This window comes from Amphiura filiformis, chromosome 6, assembly GCF_039555335.1.
Source record: "Amphiura filiformis chromosome 6, Afil_fr2py, whole genome shotgun sequence".
NCBI classification, from domain to species: domain Eukaryota; kingdom Metazoa; phylum Echinodermata; class Ophiuroidea; order Amphilepidida; family Amphiuridae; genus Amphiura; species Amphiura filiformis.
Window position 1 is genome coordinate 53,352,983 of NC_092633.1, and position 24,979 is coordinate 53,377,961.

General features: G+C 37.5%; 1 protein-coding gene across 1 annotated transcript; it reads right to left on the reverse strand.

Moving 5' to 3' along the window:
- Positions 1-843: 843 nt before the first annotated feature.
- On the reverse strand, positions 844-8,165 carry LOC140154607 (uncharacterized). The gene is made up of 3 exons (XM_072177175.1): positions 8,080-8,165; positions 2,875-3,555; positions 844-1,258 (listed from the first exon to the last, which is right to left on the reverse strand). The coding sequence occupies exons 1-3, from the start codon at positions 8,163-8,165 to the stop codon at positions 844-846; spliced, it is 1,182 nt and encodes a 393-aa protein (XP_072033276.1).
- Positions 8,166-24,979: the final 16,814 nt, after the last annotated feature.

The following is a 24,979-nucleotide window of genomic DNA, read 5'->3' on the forward strand; positions in this document are numbered from 1 at the left end:
GCAAACATTCTTTCTGACGCTACATTATCCTTTGGACAAGACTGTGTCTCCTGGTGCAGAGAGCTAGCTGGATTATGGAATTTCCCACCAGGCAAGTGATCTTCCAGCTGTCTAGTTATACACACATACATGTTGTGGAGAACTATAGAGAGAGCTTGTCGAGTGTTAAACTCTATCTCCTCATCCACCGTGTCATACAGCGCATTATTCACATTGTCTTTGATTGGGATGAAATCGTCGAACATCAGTGCACTGTCATCTAGAAGTGGTTGAGGATCTTGCATCCATACTTTCACACATTCCTGAAGGCGAGTGTAGAACCCACTAGTTTGCATGACATTAATGTTCTTGTTATTGAGCATACGCATGATGGGTTTAGTGATATGGGAATTGATGATTCCCATACATCTAATGCCTCCAATTATAATTGGATCTTGTAAGTCATATTTGACAGAGCATGACAGTTGGTTATTTTGCTTATGTATCGGTAGAGATGAATGTGTACCTGTGATGTGATCATGATGGTGGTGATAATACACCGCAGCACCATTTTCGAAAGGTATGTTAAAGCGATTTCCTCTGTATGCTTTAAGATGACTGTGTTCCCCCAACTCTGCTAAATGTCCTGTAAATTCCTTTGGGGTACCTGCTAGTTCACTTGCATCAGGACCATGCGCTTCACATACTGTTCGTATGGCGAGGAATGTTGCCGATTCCTTTCGATGCCAAGTGATGTGTTTTTCGCGGCCAAGTTTGCCTGTAGGTGACTCAACTTTTTCCCACTCCTTTAAAGCTGCACCAGAGTACAAATCATTTATTGTTGTCATTGCATCCTTAGCCTCATCACTGAGACCATTCCAAACAGTTGTCACTGAAAGTGTTTTTTTCGCGCCAGTCCTCCAGCAACCTCACAAATTTCTTATTGACAACACAACGGTCTGTCATTGTGTTCTTCACCTTCAATAAGAGTTGTGTTGCCTGGTGTTGAGTTTCAGCTTTGTCAAGCTCATCTAAACTAAGCAGTTCAGTCAATGCCAAGATGGCCTCTTCCAGAAGTGTCTCTCCAGTCTCTGTTTGAACATCACTAAGGCCTATGCCATAAGTTCCCGTGTCGAGCATAGTCACATAGGACTGATGCTTTTTGCTGGTACCATCAGTCAGAAGTGTGACAGGTGTTTGGCTTTGTTTAATAGCTTCTTTTGCAACATATTTTGAAAGAAGCACCTGTTCAAAAGCCATATACCTGATACAGCAACAACTCGTATGTCACTGGTGTAGGCACCATTTTCATATGTCGAGGGTTGACAAACAGAAGGCCTTAACTCAAAAAGTGCCTTTTTGAGAAAAATGAGTAAAAATAATATTTTGCATTGAGATGTGACCAAGTATTATTGTGCTATAGATGCAATAGGAAGTTGAATTGAGTTAAGGCTTATGATTTTAAGAATCTGTGGGTATTACAGATTATTTTGGTACCAAAATCTCAAAATGGCTAAAAGTGAGTTAAGGCCTTCTGTTTGTCAACCCTCGATGTGTGTATTTCTTTAAGCAATGCACTATCGTCTGCATAAAGTAAAAGCTTACAGTCAACACTAATCAGCATGTCGTTGACGTAGCAGAGAAATAAAAGTGGCCCCAGGACACTGCCTTGGGGCACACCGCATGTAATTGCCATAGGTTTGGAGTTGGATTTATTAACACAGACTATCTATCTACTGTCTCTCACTTAGGTAAGACCTAAACCAATCTACTGATTCAATCCCCATTGCACGGAGCTTATTGCACAAAATATCGTGGTTGACCGTGTCAAAGGCTTTCTGTAGGTCCAACATCACCATACCAGTGTAATTGCCTTGAGAAATCTGTGTACGCACGTGATCAGTGAGGTGAATAAGGCAAGTGTCGGTAGAGTAAGTACCTCTAAAACCAGATTGATGGGAATAAAGAAGATGATGGTCAGTTAAATACTGGTAAAGTTGATTGTGCACAGACTTCTCAAGAATCTTTGGGATTACACTTAGTATGCTGATGGGCCTATAGTTACCAACCATTGATCTACTACCTTTTTTAAATAGTGGGGTGACACGTGCACACTTCAATTCAACAGGAACTGAATTGGTTAAAATAGACAAATTAATAATAGAAGTAATAGGATCTTTCAGGACAAAAGCCCCATCCCTTAGAAATTTAGCAGGAATGTTGTCCAATCCAGTACTTTTATTAGGATGTAATTTGCACAATTCAGAAAAGACAAAATCAGTGGTAACAGGAGAGAGTTTAAAACTACATTCAGTGATACCTTTATCAGAATAAAACTTCTGGAATTTTTTGAGTCAGTGCTGAATTCATTTTTAGTGAGAGGAAGCTTTTTGACAAGGTTACTAGCAGCAGTGGTATAAAAAGTGTTGATGTGATCAGCAACTTTAGTAGAATCAAAACAAGTTTCACCATCAATTTCCAAAACAACTTTGCACTGCTCTTTAGTTTTAGTACTGTAGCCAAGGGCTTTCAACTGCTGCCAAAGTTTTTGGGGGTTATTTTTATGCTCATCAATTTTACTACTAAAATACTCAGCTTTTGCTCTTTTAATATCCCTTTGAATTTTGTTTCTAACTTTACAGTACTGTTTGTAAAGATCAGCATAACTCTATGCTGACCTACCTGACCTCTGACAGCTTTTCGAGTACAAAATATTAGGAGATGATCGCTGAGACCAATACTGATCGTACCAGATTGACACATCTTCTCAGGATTGTTAGTGAGAATATGATCAATACAAGTTGATGTTGTATCAGTAAGACGAGTGGCTGTGGTGATTAGCTGTCGGAGATCAAATAGGTTCAAGATATGCAAATAGTCTTTAAAAAGTGAAACTTCTTTTTTAAAACAATCTTCTTTTTTAAAACAATGTCAATGGAATACTTTACTGGCTTTGGTGAAGGATGAACATATACAGCATTAAGAAAATTGTCCTGCATTATCTTGGATGAATCTCTAATAAGGAGTGTCTTTCTCTTTACAACACTCTCCCAACTATTGATAACTGTTCCCATGGGTGGAGTGTCTAGCTGCACAGGAAAAAGTTTTGGCCACCACACTTCCAAAACTGTTTTCCATTTTATCGATCTTGTTCTGCGGTACTGGTATAATTCAGCTATGATGCGATTAGTGATCTCAGTGTCAGAAATTGCATCTCCTTCCTGCAGCAACTGCGGTGTTATAGATGCAAACTCACATGACGGTCCTATCAAGTCTCTTTGTGTTGTGAGATCACTCATTTCAGTGCACAATTCCATCCAGTTGCCAGTCTTTTCAGCTTTCGCTGCTTTACGCTTGATCTTTGACAACAACGTCGCTAAAGCTATTTTGGGTTCTTTCAAGCCCATGGTTTTCAGGATTGGTAGGAAGTCTTTTCTGTAGGTTAAGTTCTCGGAAATGTCAATGGCATCTCTAATGGCTTCAATCAGTGCAAATGTTGGCTTTGGATCAGCATACCAATGATCTGAAATGACACACACAAAAAAAACCACTTTGAATAAATGTCTTTCCTTGTGCCTGGGGTCTTATGAATATTTTATAAGTATTTTAAGAAAATGAAAATTTGGCCAGGGGGGCCCTTAAGGGCGTGAGCCCGGTCATTTCAATTTGCATGAATTAAATATTTAATTATTTAATTCATTCCAAATTTTTGTGAAGAAAAAATTGGATAGGCCTAGGCCTACCAATTAGTATTAAATTTATATAATGACATGTATTCTTAATAGTAATAATAAGAAATAGTGAGTAATATTATTGTCAATTAAGTACCACAGGATACATACTTTTCAAAGTTGTAGGGGGTTCCCTTTATACATTTATGGACCTCCAAACATCGTCTTTCGGCGTTGCGACACATTTTACGCTGATCCCCTAAATTTCAAATTGATGCCACGGGAAAGCGAAATATTGTATGAAGCTCAAATTTTCAGGATTTTACTTTCTCATCAATATCTACCACCACGCAGAAAAAGAATTGAATATTTCTCAAAACTTTAAAGAAAACTTTATATTTTGATTGGTTCAAATAGCAATCATATCATTCGGATGCTTTTCTACATTTGCTGGTCATTATGTCATTGTTTTCATTATACTCCGCATTTCTCTGTGGGGGTACCAGATATGTTTACCACGAATGCATAAGCTAACAGGTGTGCCAATATAGACTTATCCATCTACAGGAGGCTCCCACAAGATGATGTGGTACTACATGCATAGCTTGTGTGTAAAAGCTTGGAATAACAGTGTTATGATCTTCAGTGTACTAACTTCAAAAAAGAGGATAACCCACTCCCTCATCTTCCTGATGTCTCGTAATTATGTTGTATAACAAAATGGCTGTCTAGATTTTAGAGCCTTTACCATCGCCAATATAGTATTAATTATTGAGCTACTGATTTTCCTCCCGATTTTGTTTGAATTTAGTGACTTCAAATTGAAGTATTAATAAATCATCCCAAATTTTGTCATATGGTTTCTTTAAAGTGTTTTTTATCATTTAAAGGGGCATTTCATGATCCACAGCCTCATCCCCCACTTTTCCCAAAAAAAGTTGAGATTTTTACACCACTGGATACCTCTGGCTACATAATGTTTATGTACCAAATATTTCTTGCAGATTAATTCTTTTAGCAAAAATATCGCCAAATTTGAATTTCGTTCTGGTGCACCAGAACGAAATTACAACACATTGTCTATGAGCAGTGTAATACACATTATCATGCATAACTCGCAAAACGCAAAATCGGAATCAACTGAAATTTTGGAAATAAGCTTTTTTCATGGATATCTACTGAAAAATGTCATAAAAAGAGGATGCTAGGATCACGAAATTCTCCTTTAAATAACATTGGAAGTACAGTAATTGTTACATTTACCATTATATATTAAGAATCTTACACCTACTACTTACATGAGACATAATAGATTTGGTATGATTGCACCATGGCTTTCGACCTATGGGAGGCTGGAGGAAGTTGTAGAAAAGCAGCCAATGTTGTGGCGGTGACATCCCGCTATCTCTAAGGTCCGCTATCTCTAAGGTTCGCTATCTCTAAGGTTCGCTATCACTAACGTGTAAAGTCTATGGAGATCAGAATCCCGCTATCTCTAATAGAGAAAAGGGTTCGCTATACCTAAAAAAAGGTCCGCTACTTCTAAGGTTCGATATCACTAATTTAAAATAAGGTTCGCTAGTTCTAAGGTTCGATATCACTAATTTAAAATAAGGTTCGCTATCACTAATTTCAAATAAGGTTCGGTATCACTAATTTTGAATAAGGTCCGCTATCACTAATTTATTGAAGGTTTGCTATCTCTAAGGTTCGTTATCACTAATTCCAATAAAGGTCCGCTATACCTAATGTTCGATATCACTAATTTTGTTTAAGGTTCGCTATCCCTAATTAATTAAGGTTCGCTATCTCTAAGGTTAGCTATCACTAATTCCAAATAAGGTTATCACTAATCTTAAATAAGGTCCACTATCTCTAATTTTAAATAAGGTCCGCTATCTCTAATTTCAAATAAGGTCCGCTATCTCTAATTTTAAATAAGGACCGCTATAGCGAACCTTATTTGAAATTAGAGATATAACCTATTTAAAATTAGAGATAGCGAACCTTATTTAAAATTAGAGATAACGAACCTTATTTGAAATTAGTGATAGCGAACCTTAGAGATAGCGAACCTTAGAGATAGCGAACCTTAGAGATAGCGGACCTTATTTAAAATTAGAGATAGCGAACCTTAGGGATACCGGATTGTTAAAATTAGAGATAGCGGACCTTATTTTAAATTAGTGATAGCGAACCTTAGAGATAGCTTGAACCTTCAATAAATTAGTGATAGCGGACCTTATTTAAAATTAGAGATAGCGAACCTTATTTAAAATTAGTGATATCGAACCTTAGAAATACCGAACCTTTTTCAAAATTAGTGATATCGAACCTTAGGTATAGCGGACCTCTTTCGTAATTAGTGATAACGAACCTTAGAGATAGCGAACCTTAGAGATAGCGAACCTTAGAGATAGCGAACCGTAACCGTTGTGGCTGCTGAATTCCCTCTGCCGATGGCTCGCATTCCAATATTCACGGCTCTGAAATGATTAAGGTGAAACAGAAAGTATGATAAGTAATCAGGTAATTGCATTAAAAAGATATATAAGACAAATTGATGATATTGATATGTATTAACTATTTTTGGTCACTTGCTTTAACCTACTTTAAAGTTCAAGAAAACACAATAATATTCTCCTCAACTGGGATATGCATAAAAGTAACAAAGAAGGCAATAAATAAATAAATAAATAAATAAATAAAGTTTTAAATATTGAAATATACAAATTTACAATATCAAAAGATGGAAAAAATTGCCTTGTCTGACCCCACCAAACACTACTCACAAGCCCAAAAGCAAACCTTAGCACGGAAGGTTAGTGAATTAATTTGGCGGCAAAAAAGGACAGGGACAGTGCGAGAACTTTTGTTTTTAAACAAAAAATCTTGTCAAGCGGTGCCCCGTTGATCACCCACCGTCGCGATTCAGTTCTAGAAACTGACCACCTCCACCACTGTCTCTGTCAAAGAGACAGTTCAGTCGCATATTTGCCAATTCGCCACCCCGCCACTAGTTGAAAACTGTGATTAGTACATGTCATAGACTTGGACAAAGCTCTCCAAGCTGCTGCAGATGGGTATCGTTTCAGCATATGCATTTAAACTCTTTTCTTTGTGTGCCTTCAAAAGCTACAGGTCTTCTGTTTTTGTTAACTTTTCTCTACTTGGTGTATTTCCTCTCTTGTAATGTTTGAAGCGACTGGCTAGAAATTTTGTCAGTGCATTCAGTTTGGAAAAGCTCATTGAAGTTGTCAGCCTCGTCTTTCATCACGTCATCAACAAGACAAATATCTCTTCATCGTTTCAGAAAGCAGCATTTGATTAAGCTATGGCCCAGGTGTAGCCCTAATGATGCACCTTTTGTTGTGCTAACTCCATTATGGTTGTTTCTTCCCAAGGTTGGCACAACTCTTTGGTAAAAATTTGTTGGAGAGAGACATTCCTGGAGGGTTATATTTGAGTGCCCTTGAAGCTGGCGAACTTTAAAAAGAAGACATGCCAGTTGACACATTTTTTTTTGCTCATGCAGTATCTTCGCGCTTTTCCTGTTTTGCTCAGGAGAACACTACCAAAGTGAAGTATTAGCATATCATTTTCTTCGACATCTTAAGTTTTCACTTGACTTCCGCATCTTACTGACTATGGTCTCCCTCATTGTATGTATATCTTGTTCATCTCCATAAACATTGCCTCCTTCTGAAAGCATCCGGGCCTGTGATATTATAGAATTTTCATGGTAAGCATCGTCGGCATTATCTGACTTTTTTCACCTCAGGGGAAACAACGATTTCCGTGTTGCCAAATTCCCTCATATAAATTCCACTGGTCACTTCGTGCATTCCACCCACTCCGATCAATGAGTGACTGGTATGCCGCACACCCATCTGAAAAGGCTTCTAGGCTGTACATGATGCTCTATAATTGGAAATAACGTATCTGCGTCCCGTTTTTCTACGGGATATAGAATGATTCGTCCCGACATACGCTCGGTAATTCCGAAGACCCAGATCTGTGCCATTGCAAAAATTTAATAAACAAAATTATTAAATCCCGGTCTAATTTTGAGAAAAAGTAGGAGAAAAAACATCTCCTGTGGAAAAAGCTGTAAACTGGCCCAATCAATGCTGGGGCTTTTATAATGTATTCCTGTGCTCTGGGCATTTTGCCTAAGTGTGTCTTGCATGAGAAATCTAACGGTAAAATGCATGCAGTCCTGTAGAGTATTATAGTGTGAACGCTTCTAGTCGTGTTAATGTACTCAAACCTTCATATGCCCCATTAACTCCCGCTATCTATCGATATGGATTTATAGGATGATTTCCATGATATAAAACTCAGATTCGCATTATTGAACTTATACATTCATTTTATAAAGAAAAAACATGTGCAACCTGCAAATGGGCGGGGTACCGGTGCTGGATACCTATTATTGGGAGGGGGATAGGAATACATATTAGCCGTACCTCTGATGGCTTCGTACTGTTCTGCCACTATTGCTGCCTCTTCCATATTACTACAGCCTCTGTCCAAGTTCTGAGTCTACAGCTTGTTTGAATGCATTTTATAAGCAATTTCCTGTTTCCCCAATTCTGTCAAATTTGGGTATGCTTCGACAGTCAGCATGCGGATTTCATCAGCCAAATCAGATACTGACTCTCCTTTCTTTCTTCTTTTTTCATTCAATGTTGTTCGATACTGCTCTCTTCTTTGTTCACAGCTGTATCTTTTACGCAGTGCTTGCACTGACAGGCTATAGTTACTTTTGACTGGTTTTGCCAATGACCAATAATATGTCCTGGCTCTGTCATGTAGGAAATAAACCAGCATCTGCTGTTTAAGTTTGTCGTCCCACTCCTGAAGAGATGACCAGTTGAGTTTCTGCAACATGGCGGTGACACTGCTTGTCCTGTTGTAATCACCTGTACGTTTGACTTTCTTAGTGTTCCACTGGGTGTGAGTGTCCCATACTGAAGAAGCGTACTCAACTGTTGGTCGTATGAATGTAGTGTAGGTTGCTTCCTTAGCGACCTTGACAGTGTCAGTCTAGAATGACAATTGGGACCTCAGTTTGTCATTCCTTTGAATCCTTTCTTAATTGGACCATATAGTTGACCTAAGGGCAACTAGTTTTCTCCACCCACCATCTTTCTACTGGCACTACAGAGACAAATTCCTCAAGTTCTGGACCATCAACAGTGCCAGTGACCAGTCGCGGACTCGCTGCTGCTGTCATGTCACTGATTCATGAAATAGTATGTGTTCAACTCGGATTTGGCTTTTTAACAATGCAATCATTGGCGGTTCATCATTCTTCTCACGATGAGGAAAACGCTGGGGAGAACGGGATATTATTGATTTGATGATCATATTAAACAAACAATATAAACATCCGATTTTCGAGGCCTTGTTTCATTTTCACTGACTGAACTGAATGATCGACTGAAAGTAAACATAATTTCTTTATTTTGAAGTTGAACGAAAGCTGCTTAGCTGCATCATCGACATCGTAAACATGATGCATGAAACAAGAAATTCATAGGGCGGAGGAAATGCATCGATGTCGCCGATGAAATCATAAAATGCAATATAATGATAAGTTGACTTTAAATTAAAATACTATGATTACCATATAGATCCAGCATATAAACAATTATTACATACTCACCGGAAAAATGATATTCCATCTTCCTACATTTAGCGGCAGCCACAGAAAGGCAAGCAGCGGCCTGCCCTTTCAGCCGGTCTGCTCCAGGCATCTTGATTTTCAGTGACATTGTACATGTACTAATTGAACTGTTAAACTGCGTATGTGCGAGAGTACGAAATTTAATAAATTGTGTGACCTTTCACCTGGACTGGAAAACATGTCGCAATCCTCGCTGTTCTCCTTTGCAACCGACTTTCCTGCGTTTAATAAAATGTCTCGTTCAGTTGTATGTGATTGGGGTATGGCAATTTGATGGAATATTCTTGGGTTGGGTCTTGTAATTGTCCACATTCCTGACAGCAAACTTATTCAGAAATCTGCAACCTTGGCCATTTCCAAGTGCATATCTGATTCTTGTGAATTAGAATTAATACCACAACCAGTATACCATCCACTGATTGTGAACCACTTGTTGCAGGCTTAGACTGTGACTGAAACAGCAAGCAGTGTAGGATCAACTCAGGATCGCATCCAACCTGATGCACCATGGTTCCATACTGTCAGAAATTGTGGACAAAATAATACTTGAAGTAAATTAAGGCAATCAACAATACGCTCTTTGAGCCAATCAACATCATAAATCAATTTGTATACATCAAGCCATGTTGTCTCAAACTAAGAGAGTATCTGGAGTGCAAAGTTGACTTAAGTATTGCTCTATCCTCTAGAAGCACATCTCGAAGGTACATCTTGTGCTTTATCTAAATGTTAATATAACTCCCTGAATTCTTGTTGCGTACAGCAGGGAGATAACTCCAAATGTCCAATTCAATCCTACAGTGGTCGATGCCACATTCTATGCTATTCTAATCATCATATGTCTTCCTAACTCATGGTGAGGTTTGCTTAACCCCAAATTCACATAATTTCATGATGAGTAGATCGTTTCCTATGTAGAGTGGAACACCAAAGAAATTAACTGTCATCAGAACATTTCTTGCCACGTATCTTACTTCTCTACACCAGATATTCCAATCCCATACTCTTATCTTGAGAAATGGTAACACTCCAGATACAATAATATGAGCGGATGGGTACTTGTTCATTGTACCATTTATTAGCGCTTCTGCTTGTTTGTGGCATGTGTACTCCTCAGCAGTTTGTCTTGTTGTATTATTTGTCCATGCCTAAAGAATTATAACATCAAGAGATTGTTCTGTGGAGTCAATGATAAGTTTATGAACATCACCTATGCTTGCTCCACTTTTTGTGTATACTCTTGTGTTCTTACCTCGGTAAAATCTGTTCTTTAATGCGACTGCATATTGAATTGCTGAAAATTATAATGTCAGCTCTGTCTCTTGAAGTTGAACTTGATGTTATGTTTTGGTAAGCCCTAATTAGTTGCCTCCCTAACTTCTGGGGAAACTCCTTCCCAATTCCCGCTATGAAGATGATCACTAAAAGGTGACGTGTCATTGTTGGAAGCACGACTTTCAAAGTCAACTCTACCAGCTGATCATCATGTTGATATTTTCCTGGTATCATTGACCAATATCAAGAATATGAATACTAGAGTGCTCATCGCTTGTAATGTTGGTGGCTTATTTCCCATAAAAAACTTGGTGTGCACCTTATTCCTGATGGCACATTTTGTGAATTCCTCAATTTTTTTAGTACTGGGAATTGAATATTTTGTCGGACGTTTTCGATCCTAAGTTTCAATGCACAAACAAAATTTCAATGCATAAAAAATCCTCACCCGCACAAATATATCCAACATGTTGTTCATTGTTTTCTTACATATTGATTGCCATGCTGAATTGCTTGCTGTTTTCTTACTAATCTGATCTATAAATTTTGCTTTAAGACCTCTTGCATGGTAACATAATTGAAATTGATGTGCAAAAATATCTTCACAATTTGAGATAAATTCAATCATTGGTACGGTTGGTATCTTAAGGTATCTAAAGTTACGGTCTTTTACATCACATGATTTGAAGTATGAAAACATTAAACGGGGATCATCAAGGTCTGGTTGTGGTTTAATCATTAAAAAAAAATGTCTCTGTTTCGGTTCCACTTCAACATTCAATACGCCTCTGGTATCCTTGATTTTCTGGTAGATGCTCTTTTCAGGACTTTTTCAATGTTTCTAATGATAAAGTCTTGTTATCTGGGATTTCTCAATTCAGCATTTGGGCTTATTGCTGTCCATCAAGATATGTTATTTCCGCCTGGAAATCCCTCCATCCTTCTTTGACAATTGCCATTATCTTTCTCTTTGTAGGTCCCTTGTGCTTACATACATGCATGACTTCAATCAGTTTTTTCATGACTTCAATCAGTTTGCTGTTTTTATACCTCATGTGATTGAAATCCTAATATATTTCCTACTTCTTTAGTATGCTTATATTTCATGGGGATGTTGAGTATCTGAACAGTCTGTCTGGGACACAGCAATGTCTTGTGTCAATGTGTGTGTTTTTTTTTTTGATATTGCTCACCTTAATTCAATGCATAAAAAATCCTCATCCGCACAAATATATCCAACATGTCATTCATTGTTTTCTTACATATCGACTGCCATGCTGAATTGCTTGCTGTTTTCTTACTAATCTGATCTATAATTTTTGCTTTAAGACCTCTTGCATGGTAACATAATTGAACTTGACGGGCAAAAATATCTTCACAATTTGAAATAAAATCAATCATTGGTACGGTTGGTATCTTAAGGTATCCAAAGTTATGGTCTTTTACATCACATGATTTGAAGTACGAAAACATTAAACAGGGATCATCAAGGTCTGGTACGTTGTGGATTAATCATAAATAATTTAAAAAAATGTCTCTGTTTCGGTTCCACTTCAACATTCAATACGCCTCTGGTATCCTTGATTTTCTGGTGGATGCTCTTTTCAGGACTTTTTAATGTTTCTAATGATAAAGTCTTGTTTTCTGGCATTATAAAAATGAGTATAAAATGCAGTATAAAACATGTAATTATTTAACTATATTAAAAATTTGGTTGCTGTAATAAGAGACGTACAGGCTCTATATGAAACCTACACATATGGCATGAATATTTCAACAAAAGTTTCAGATACAGATACACGTGTATCCCATTTTCATTACAAAAGTAAACATAATTTACAGGTGACTGACTTTAAGATATTTACGATTTTTTCTTTTACTGCTCCTAAGTTTCCTATTAAAAAATTTCAGTGCATAAAAAATCCTCATCCGCACAAATAAATCCAACATGTCGTTCATTGTTTTCTTACATATTGATTGCCATGCTGAATTGCTTGCTGTTTTCTTACTAATCTGATCTATAATTTTTGCTTAAGACCTCTTGCATGGTAACATAATTGAAATTGATGTGCAAAAATATCTTCACAATTTGAAATAAATTCAATCATTGGTACGGTTGGTATCTTAAGGTATCTAAAGTTACGGTCTTTTACATCACATGATTTGAAGTACGAAAACATTAAACGGGGATCATCAAGGTCTGGTTGTGGATTAATCAGAAAAAAATGTCTCTGTTTCGGTTCCACTTCAACATTCAATATGCCTCTGGTATCCTTGATTTTCTGGTGGATGCTCTTTTCAGGACTTTTTAATGTTTCTAATGATAAAGTCTTGTTTTCTGGCATTTCTTAATTACAAATTATAAAAATGAGTATAAAATGCAGTATAAAACATGTAATTATTTAACTATATTAAAAATTTGGTTGCTGTAATAAGAGACGTACAGGCTCTATATGAAACCTACACATATGGCATGAATATTTCAACAAAAGTTTCAGATACAGATACACGTGTATCCCATTTTCATTACAAAAGTAAACATAATTTACAGGTGACTGACTTTAAGATATTTCCAATTTTTTCTTTTACTGCTCCTAAGTTTCCTATTAAAAAATTTCAATGCATAAAAAATCCTCATCCGCACAAATAAATCCAACATGTCGTTCATTGTTTTCTTACATATTGATTGCCATGCTGAATTGCTTGCTGTTTTCTTACTAATCTGATCTAACATTTTTGCTTTAAGACCTCTTGCATGGTAACATAATTGAAATTGACGTGCAAAAATATATCTTCACAATTTGAGATAAAATCTGAGACTAGTATATTTAGGTATACTAGTCTCAGGATAAATTCAATCATTGGTACGGTTGGTATCTTAAGGTATCCAAAATTACGGTCTTTTACATCACATGATTTGAAGTATGAAAACATTAAACAGGGATCATCAAGGTCTGGTTGTGGATTAATCATGTCTCTGTTTCGGTTCCACTTCAATATTCAATACGCCTCTGGTATCCTTGATTTTCTGGTAGATGCTCTTTTCAGGTCTTTTTCAATGTTTCTAAGCATCACTTTTGATGATAAAGTCTTGTTTTCTGGGATTTCTCAATTCAGCATTTGGGCTTATTGCTGTCCATCAAGATATATAATTTCCACCTGGAAATCCCTCCATCCTTCTTTGACAATTGCCATTATCTTTCTCTTTGTAGATCCCTTGTGCTTACATACATGCATGAGTTCAATCAGTTTGCTGTTTTTATACCTCATGTGATTGGGCTTTTCAACAACTCTTCCTATACCTTTGTACAGGAGCCAACCGTTGTTAATCCGTGATGAACCAACACTTTTACAGTAAGCGTATCTGTGAACGCGAAGCGAGACTACGGCGTTCTGCGAGAGCGCGTAAAATTCGTCATGCCTGGAACCTTTGTGCGTATGCCAGCTTACAACTTGAATTCAGTATTTATCAGGAAGCGGCTAAACATTGCCGTTTTATTCTGTAGTTTTATTGCTGATATCAAAAGAGAAATCATCGAAGTTTTTGTAAGGCTGAGTGGCAATGATGAGCTGATATTCCTCGTAAAATAATCGTGAATTATACGATTTTTAGCTTCTTTTCGTTGTTGAAAGGGATTCAATCATGTTTCACCGTTGTTCATCACCGTTTAACAACGATCGCGTCCGGCGTCGTCTGCGTGGTTTACTTCGCTCGGGCAGCTAAAGCTGCCCTCGCGAAATAAACCACTCGGACGACACGGACGCATCGTTGTTAATCGGTGATGAACAACGGTGAAACATGATTGAATCCCTAAATTGCTGTCCATCAAGATATATAATTTCCGCCTGGAAATCCCTCCATCCTTCTTTGACAATTGCCATTATCTTTCTCTTTGTAGGTCCCTTGTGCTTAGATACATGCATGACTTCAATCAGTTTGCTGTTTATATGATTGAAATCCTGATATATTTCCTACTTCTTTAGTATTTCATGGGGATGTTGAGTATCTGTACAGTCTGGGACACAGCAATGTCTTGTGTCAATGGTGTTTTTTTTTAGATTGCTCACCTTAATCTTTTTGGAAACTTATATATGTATTTACATAATCAAATATACACAATCAATTTCTCCAATACCTCGCTTCAACAAATTCCTGGTCAGGATGTCATACTCATGCGCCCCATAATTTGGTACAACACCGTCCTCTTCGTTGTTATTCCGCCTCCCGATTTAAATCGATGGCACAATTTGTGAATTCATCAATTTATTTAGTACAGGGAATTGAATATTTTGTCAGACGTTTTCGATCCTTTACGGTGCCCGTACGCAACTTCTCTGATTGAAATCACTCAACAGTGCGGTAAGAGACTCCAGTTGCTTCACTGATGAGTTGGTAGACTTACGAGATTCTTTTACTACTTGACTTCTTTAAAAATGGGAAAATACATTACATACAAGTCACTCGGTCGGATCTGTGGACATTGTTTCATTACATTTCATTTCATATTTATTCCAAATAACATTGTGGCAAATAGCCAAATTGTGTTACTTTTACAATCTCAAAACATCAACATTATTTACTATTATTACACATAAAAGTTATTAAAATACATTAAAACAAGAAATAAGCATTAGAAAAACACATGCGTGCATAGCAACCAGCTCAACGAAGGGAACTACACTTGCGCATACTGGTTTTACAAGGCTATTTCCATTGTATGTCATCAGCCCGACCGAGACAATAGCTTTATTCAAAGCAGTACTGTCTGTTGCCTCTCACAGTCTTGGCGACCTTTTAGTGTCCCCAATCTTTCTCACTTCTTCCTGCAAGTTATCACCAAACAACCAAGAAGTGTGTTCATTGTTACTTGAACAAAGGTGGGCATATCTCCAGTCCACGTCTGGTTTCATAAGCTCTCTTCAACGCAAACACAAGAGATGATAGGTTTGTCCCAAACAAGTGAGTCCTTCTATGCCAGTGTTCATCATTTTCTTAATGAGTGACAATATCAGCTTTGGTGACTCTTGCCATCATAAATTTAAGTTGGATTTATTTCTTCATCAATTTCTGATTCAGTTTAGAATGATCATTAGATAGTTCTTGTATCCTGTCTTTAAGCATCATATTTTCCTTTTCAAGTTTTGCTTTCACTTTAGTGGCATTTAAGATAGTCTTAAGGAAAGTGCTGTGAAGGTCTGAGGTATCATGAGGCATTTGCTTGTGTGTGAATAGCTGGGTGTAGTGAATTATGAATTGGTGTTGAGATTAGCAGTGATTCATGCTGCTAGCTCTGTTGCGTGATAAACCTTCAGCCTTTCGAATTGTTGCTAGTTTCATTTGGAACTAGAGTTTCAAAGCCACCATGCTTTCCTTGTATGTGATTAGTGGAGTCACATTGGCATTGACAATTGTTAAAGCTAGTGAGTTGAGTAAAGTATAATTGTTTCCCCTTTCTCAGGTGAAAAATAGGTAACCATAATGCTGAACACTTTGTTATGCCTCCACGGCATACTGTTTTTGCACTATCCATCCTTCGATTCTGTGCTTCCGATCTTCGGATTATCTCGGAAATGGATAGGCGGATTGACTTCTGATTTTCAGGATAGTTTGTTTTAAATAAAACCATGTGATTCATGCTTGAAATTATTTTTCTAACATATACATGTCAGGCGTAATGTTATGAAACTTCCTTGAAATACAAAAAACATCAAACTTTGCTATCTGTGGTGAACAAGCTTGCTCCAACACAAAGAAGAGGCACGGCTCACTTACCACAACTATTCAAAATGATGACATCATACAACTGCCCATCTGACCAGGGAGCAAGGCACTCCTGGTCCTGAAGTGGGACTCCATCTGTGTCCATGCCACCTCATCATCGTCAACAAACTGGACTACGGCCCACAAAACTGAAAAAAGAATGTAAATTCTAAGACTTCATAACTTCTCTGCCTTTCTCCGAATGTGTTGTTGCAGTGCTCCATGACATGGTGGAAATGTGGAAAGGTCTACATTGCGGCCTGGCCACAACCTATCACCATCATAACACTTCTCCTTGATGAGGGTGTACGGAGTCTTGTCAATGTCCTTGAACCTTGGTCGACCATAAATGGCACATGTGAATTCCTCCAGGCCAGCAAACAATTCCTCAAAGACCTCCCACTCAAGTCTGAACTTTGACAAGATGGGTTGGAACTTTGAAAGTTTCTGCATCACTTTGATAGGTTTTTTTCTTCCCTATCCCTCTGAAGGCCCTGGTTGTATCACAGTGTGTGAAGGCATGTAGGGCCAACAGTGCTGTTCAGTATTCCTGAGTAAGACCATCTACCAGTTCTGTTACATAGATAAGTTGCTTCTTGTTGCCTGTTCCAGTGCCCTATACATGTAGTTCAAGCCCTTAGACATAAAGCATAGACATAGGATTACCTCACTTCATCTGAGTAATTAGACGACGGTCGTTCATTCATGGACAGGTGGTACATCACATGGAATGCTGTGTTCACCAACACAGACGATTCTCTAGCCTGTTGTCTTCGAACTTGCATGAATACCGCCGAAGCTTGGCTTTCTCCTTCACTGATGCTCCTTTAGCAAACTGATGCTCGGATTTTTTTTCATGTTGTTGCAGCGTGCATTTGCGGAAATTTGTATTCCCACTCCCTGCAAATTTATCATTTGCGGTCATGGGATGCCCCTTTTGTTTGAGTTTAAGGCATAATTCGCAAAGCATTCCCCCTCCTCATTTCTCGTTAGCCAAGGAAACCCCTCTTTCCATTTGGATTCAAATTCACGAAAGAGCCTGCATGTGCAAGCGACAGAATTCTTTAATATATACAACTCCTTTGTTCTTTCTTAGAACTAGTTCTAGTTCCTCGGCAGGGAGCGAGGTGTGAGTTGGATAGAGGGGTTGTCATGGTCCCATATATGTGACCTGTTCTGACAAAACAACCAGGAACAAGTTGCATTTTTGACATTTCATGATTTGAATAAAATTGTAAGCACTAGACAATAAGCTTTAACATGACACCAAAATTATATAAATAAATGTAAATCAATACTTTTGAAGATATGGATAATTTTGTAAATGATACCTTGATATTTTTGTCAAATTGCTATTCTGAGTAATGGGCCAATTAGTTTCCTGCCTTACACAGGTTTAAATAGGGATTATCATAGTTCAACTATTATTTATTGATTAAATAAACTTCTTTTTATTTCAAAGTCCACTGTGTCCCACAGTCAAATACCATGAAATTAAGAATTCCAGAATTAGATTTTTTGGGGGGAATGTCATCTTTAAATGCCTATAACTCAAAAACATGTCAATGTGTGGACATTGATGACAAGTATTGCCATCAAATCAAGTAAATGACTAGCTTCATTTCTAGAGTTTCCACCATGCTTAGGTAGGGAAGTACAGGCAGGAGATGAAGGTGTAGATTGGTCTTTGTTTGGTCTTTGTTTGTAAGGTCCTGAATTTGTTGTAGAAAATGTTTCCTTTCTCCGGCAAACCTGGCCTCTGTTCTGTAGCCTCAAGCAACTTGCTCACTGATTCAAATTCAAGCAAATCAACTTCGGCGACTCTTGCCATCATAAATTCAAGTTGGATTTCTTTCTCCATTAATATCTCATTCAATTTAGAATGATCATCAGATAGTTCTTGTATTGTGTCTTTAAGCATCACATTTTCTATTTCCAAGTTTTTTTACCTTACTTAGGTTCATACTTGTCTATTGTCTGGCTGTGGTGGTCACTGGACATTGCTGCACATTTTATGAGTCAAAAATGCCATTTAAAAATGTTAAAAAATATGTTGCCTAGTACAAATCAAATATTGGCTGAACATATGCATGATGGCAAATCATGGAAATCTCACTGTGACCACATTACATTCTTGAACTATGCAGTTTAATAACATCATTTCCATTTAATTGTAAAAGTTTTGCATCACAATGTCATGATGTTACCCAAAGTCTGTGGAATTTGAGCTGGGAATAGACAATTTAGTTTCAAGTGTTCTGGAGAGGACATATTTTAACACTTTGCAAATCACACTGAAAGCAGTACAGTGCTTAAGTAACAACACAAAATAGACATTTATGTCCTTAACACATCTGAATTACATCTGTATGCAAAATTTACTTTGTACTCTTGCATGTTTTTATAAACAAACATCTTAAAAGTATCTTAAAACACACAGCAATTGATCAACTTTTATGATTAAATTTAAACAGCAAACATATTTTACATTATATTACAGTCAACTTGCTCAACCTACAAAATGTATTACAACCTTGTGACATTACAATTATAATCTTCCCTTGTTCAGTTGCTTACACTGAAACCAGTACAGTACGTTTACCTTGATATGTCTGACATTGTTTGGTTTTAGCTAAATGAATTTCACATATCCAATCTTCATATTTGGGTGCTCCGCTTTGAACCTTTTGTATGCTTCTGTGTAGGAACATTCCAAGAGATAAGTTGGAACACCGCGTTTCACCCTCTTTTTAAGTGGCATTGGACGCGAAACATCCGGAGATAACCAAAAATCATGGACTTCATGTATCACTTCATGTATTCAGGCTGGACCTCTCCGTATTTTCTTTGTATCTATTATGATATTCTTTCCCCTTTGCCGTTTTGCTCTGATTGAGGCTCTCCGTGAGGCACCCAGAGATCGTGGTGCTAGTCCAAGGATTCTGCGAGGGGCAAGATAAGGCCTTTTTCTAGAGTGTCTTACGTTTGGTTGAGCTGAGACAGGAGAACTGTTGCTTGGCGGATTTGATGTTACAGGGGAGCTTGTGCTGGCTTGTATTACTGCATGCAGGGCCTGTTTGTCAGTGGATTTTTGCAACTTGCTTAGATGTGTGACATGTGCCTTCACTTCATTTGAGTAATTAGATGTCGGTCGTTCATTCATGGACAGGTGGTACACTACATGGAATGCTGTGTTCACCAACGCAGTTGTCTTTGAACTTGAATGAATACCGCCGGAAGTGTGGCCTTTTCCTTGTTTGATGATGCTTTAGCAAACTTGTGGTCGGGTTTGGTTTCATGTCATTGAAGCGTGCATTTGGGGAAATTTGTATTCCCACCCCTGCAAATTTATCATTTCATTTCATTTCATTTTATTTGCCAGATAAAAAAACATTAAACATACAGTAAAACACATACAATGATTGCACAATATTAAAAGTATTGTCAAAAGTAAAGTAAAAGTATTGTATTAAAGTAAAAGTATTGTATTAAAAGTAAAGTATTAAAACATTTTCAATTGACCAGCAATTAACATGAGTTATTTTCATAAAGGCAAGACTCCAGTCCATGATGAGGAATCCAAGACTCCTTCGGTGTCCCGGTTCGGTGTGCAAAAACAGGAGAACAAGACACAGAGCCTCTAGCCAAGAGTAACAAAAGTCACTTTCAAAGTGGCTAAACCTAAAAACTCTGCAAAAACAACACAGCAAAACCGAGATCACACCGAAGGAGACAGTATTTCTCCCCATGAACTAGAGTCAGGTAAATAGATAAACTAAAACATATTACATAAGAAACACTCTATAAAAAATCAATTCCAGCTGAGATTTTTGAAGTGCTCTTTGGAATTTGTTAAAAACCCATTTAAACTGAAAAGAAGTTGATTTTGGAGATCTTGAGGAAGTTGATCGAATAAAGCAGGAAATCTGTTGAAAACAGTGAATTTAAAACCATCTGTGCGAGCATAGGTGTGACTAAATTTTTAATTCTTGTTGTGGGGGGGATTCACTGAGATAAACTTAAAGGGATTGATATCATACCTCCCATACAAACATTTTGAAACAAAAGACAAAGCAAGGTAAATATATCTGTTATGCATAGAAGATAAACCAAGCATTTCTAATCTGAAATTAACTAAGCTCCCCGGGAGCAGGAACACAAATCTGAGCCAGAAGTTTTTGAGTTTTAAGGGAGCCACCCTGGTATTCCGTATTCCAAAATGGGTCTACATAAGGTGGAAAATAATCTGACCAGAATGTCTGGATCGTTACAACGGACCAGCCGCCTAATAAAACCAAAGAGTCTTGAAGCTCTTGAAGTAACATACTTGACATGATCACCCCATTTCATATTAGAGGAAATTAAAACACCAAGGTATTTATAACTTTGGACTACACCAATGGGCTTATTAAGAATGACATACGATGGGACCTGTCGACCAGCAACATTTCTCCATTTGTTTGAGCTCAAGGTATAATTCACAAAGCATTCACCCTCCTCATTTCTCGTCAACCAAGTAAACCCCTCTTTCCATTTGCTAGAAAAAGATTTTTGCGGCCAAGGCCCCATGTTAACACAGATAACAGTATACAGCTAGCCACAAGACACACTTCACTCATTGGCCTCAGGTAGGCTAAGACACACCTAAGCACAACTTGTCCCTGATCCCTGATCGATTGAGCAACCCACATGGCAAGTTGGCAACAAACGAGCCAACCGTCATAATTGGAACCCGCGCTGATGGTAGTTGTGATCAAAGCTGAGTACAAAGTGAAGTAGGATAAAGAACATGTCCCAATCTGGGGTGTATGCGCACATATTCATATCCCTGGTCTTGGGCATATTTACAGTACAGTATTACTCTTGTATCTGTCTCTTCCTGAGTTGAGAACAATGAAGGGATTGTCTTGCAGCTTATTCTTTGACTGGCTTCTTCTGTCTTGATGCAGCTGTCTGCATATGATAACATAAACTGCTATGGTGGAATACTTACTTACTTGGTTACTTGGTAGATAGACTCCTAGTTCCAGACGGAACAGCCCTCAACTTCTCTCTAAAGGTAGCAATACTTGGTGCAGAAATAATCTCTTGTGGCAGTGAGTTCCAGTCATTAATCCTGGAATGTATGGAACTTGCATATAAAACTACATGTAGTAGTAAAATAATTGTTGATGGAGCCATGATAGTAGTATATTTATTGCACATATATGAAGCAGTCAAATAATCTGAAATTATCTGCAGGGCTTTTACGTACGTCTTGTCTTTTGTATAACTCGAATGGACTTTCCCCTTGTTTTGAGATCCATCTTAACATTTGCGTAGGCGTATTATGTACTGATGTCAAGCCTGTTGGTTTAGCATTAATTAGATCATTCATCACACTGAAAGATTGTTCTACCTTAGGTGCCGTCATAATGCACAGTCCATACTGAAAGATTGTTCTACCGTTGGTGCCGTCATAATGCACAGTCCACACTGAAAGATTGTTCTACCTTTGGTGCCGTCATAATGCACAGTCCACACTGAAAGATTGTTCTACCTTAGGTGCCGTCATAATGCACAGTCCACACTGAAAGATTGTTCTACCTTTGGTGCCGTCATAATGCACAGTCCACACTGAAAGATTGTTCTACCTTTGGTGCCGTCATAATGCACAGTCCACACTGAAAGATTGTTCTACCTTTGGTGGCGTCATAATGCACAGTCCACACTGAAAGATTGTTCTACCTTTGGTGCCGTCATAATGCACAGTCCACACTGAAAGATTGTTCTACCTTTGGTGCCGTCATAATGCACAGTCCACACTGAAAGATTGTTCTACCTTAGGTGCCGTCATAATGCACAGTCCACACTGAAAGATTGTTCTATGTTATCAGGGATGTTGGTTGACTTACCTCTGATAAAATGATCACCACAGATCCTACTCGTAGGGGCAGGCCACCATGATGTGAAACAGCCAGCTGTCGACATGGCTTGCATCCAGCGTTTTTGGTGGTCTTCTTGAACAGGAATTAAAGCAATGAAATGAAGGCTGAGATGGCTTTAAAGTAGTATTTGTGCACCCGCACTTCACAAGATCCGGGCATTATGACATGTATGATTATTTTAACAAATAGGCCCTATACAGAACAAAATAATAATTAAAATGCTGGCAGCCTGCCCTTTAAACTCACAGTCACAGACAGCTGACGTCTATTTGCCGTCGAAGTGATGTAATAATTGGATTAAATACCATAGCAATAGGGCAAAACAATTTTTGAATATATCGCACTTCACTAGTACGTTTATGTGGTACCTCTGCATTGAATTATATCAAGCTGATCACTCGGACCTGTAAGATTAGTATATTTGAAAGGAGCGGTATTGTATTCAATCTTTGATTGCAGACATACACAGGTGATGAGTACTACCTGCTTGTAGTGCAGCGTGATACATTCAAAAATTGTTTTACCCTATTACTATGGTAGTTAATCTGATTATTACGTCACTTTGACAGCAAACTTTTTTGTCGATTTCACTCCAGCGATGTTGCTATGCTCTTTTGTGACTTCAGGGTCACGAAAGAGCCCACATGTGCAACCGACAGAATTCTTTAATATATACAACTCCTTTGTTCTTTCCTAGAACTAGTTCTAGTTCCTCGGCGGGGAACGAGGTGCGAGTCAGAGAGGGGTTGTCATGGTCCCATATGTGCCCCGTTCTGACAAAACCAGGAACAAGTTGCATTTTTGACATTTCATGATTTGAATCAAATTGTAAGCACTAGACAATAAGCTTTAACATGACACCAAAATTATATAAATAGCATAAATACTTTTGAAGATATGGATAATTTTGTAAATGATACCTTGATATTTTTGCTTGAATTTGCTATTCTGAGTAATTAGTTTCCTGGCTTACACAGGTTTAAATAGGGATTATCATAGTGCAACTATTATTTATTGATTAAATAAACCTCTTTTTAATAAGAACTTCCAAGGATTTAAAAGTCCACTGTGTCCCACAGTCAAATACCATGAAATTAAGAATTCCAAAATTTGATTTTTTTTTTTGTTTGGGGGAATGTCATCTTTAAATGCCTATAACTCAAAAACATGTCAATGTGTGGACATTGATGACAAGTATCGCCATCAATATCAAGTAAATGGCTAGCTTCATTTCTAAAGTTTCAAAGTCCACCATGCTTAGGTAGGTAGGGAAGTACAGGCAGGAGATGAAGGTGTAGATTGGTCTTTGTTTGTAAGGTCCTGAATTTGTTGTAGAAAATGTTTCCTTTCTCCGGCAAACCTGGCCTCTGTTCTGTAGCCTCAAGCAACTTCAAGTTGCTCACTGATTCAAATTCAAGCAAATAACTTCGGCGACTCTTGCCATCATAAATTCAAGTTGGATTTCTTTCTCCATTAATATCTCATTCAATTTAGAATGATCATCAGATGAACGTTTGGACAGTATTTATTCTGGGACATTAGAGCACAGACATATCGAATTGCATTCTTAATACGAAGAATGTCCTTCTGATATCAAATAATTTTGATTTTTGAAATTAGCAATGTAATACACATTTTATGGCAAATGATTAAAAAATGATATTTTTTATATTTAACAGTACTCGAAGTAAACTTTATAAATCTGATGATTTATACATAAAGTGTATGTAGGTGGGATGAAAAGCCGACGATCAATTGAAAATGTTGACCTTTTGTATTGAAGATATGGATTTTCCCCCAAAACACCAAAAAAAATTAGGTCTTTTTAGGAAAAAAAATCCATATCTTCAATATGAAAGGTCAAAATTTTCAATTGATCGTCGGCTTTTCCTCCCAGCTACATACACTTTAAGAATATATCATTAGCTTTATAAAATTTACTTCGAGGACTGTTATATATAAAAAATGTGAAAAAGATCAAATTTTAATAATTTGTCATAAAATTTGTATTATATCGTGAATTTCAAAAATGAAAATTATTTGATATCAGAAAGACATTCTTCGTATTCAGAATGCAATTCGATATGTCTGATGTGCTCTCATGTCCCACAAAAATACTGTCGAAACGCTCAAAACGCTCATTCCAGATCCCTTAAGCATCACATTTTCTATTTTCTATTTCCAAGTTTTGCATTTTTTAAATTTTTTAAATGACAGTCTTAAGACAGTCTTAAGGAAATTGCTGTGAAGGTCTGAGGTATCATGAGGCATTTGCTTGTGTGTGAATAGCTGGGTGTAGTGAATTATGAATTGGTGTTGAGATTAGCAGTGATTCATGCTGCTAGCTCTGTTGCGTGATAAACCTTCAGCCTTTCCAATTGTTAGCTTCATTTTGAACTAGAGTTTCAAAGCCACCGTGCTTTCCTTGTATGTAATTAGTGGAGTCACATTGGATTGATATCAGATTATGAAGAGGTATATTGTCAGATTCAAGTAATGACATGAGGGTTTCCTTTAGGACCTTGGCATTGACAATTGTTAAAGTGAGCGAGTTATAGTGCTGTATAATTGTTTCGCCTTTCTCATGTGAAAAATAGGCAACCATAATGCTGAACACTTTGTTGTTATTGTTGCTGAAACATTTCTCCACATTCAAGGAAAAAGGATACACTTG

Excerpts from the sequence above, each read along its gene's own strand:
- LOC140154607 (XM_072177175.1), bottom strand. The coding sequence starts at position 8,165 with ATGGAAGAGGCAGCAATAGTGGCAGAACAGTACGAAGCCATCAGAGGT. Across the intron at positions 3,556-8,079 it reads TATCCCCCTCCCAATAATAG|GCACAAGGAAAGACATTTAT; the intron begins GTATCCAGCACC and ends ATAAGACCCCAG. Across the intron at positions 1,259-2,874 it reads AAGATTGTTTTAAAAAAGAA|TTGTTGCTGTATCAGGTATA; the intron begins GTTTCACTTTTT and ends GTGACATACGAG.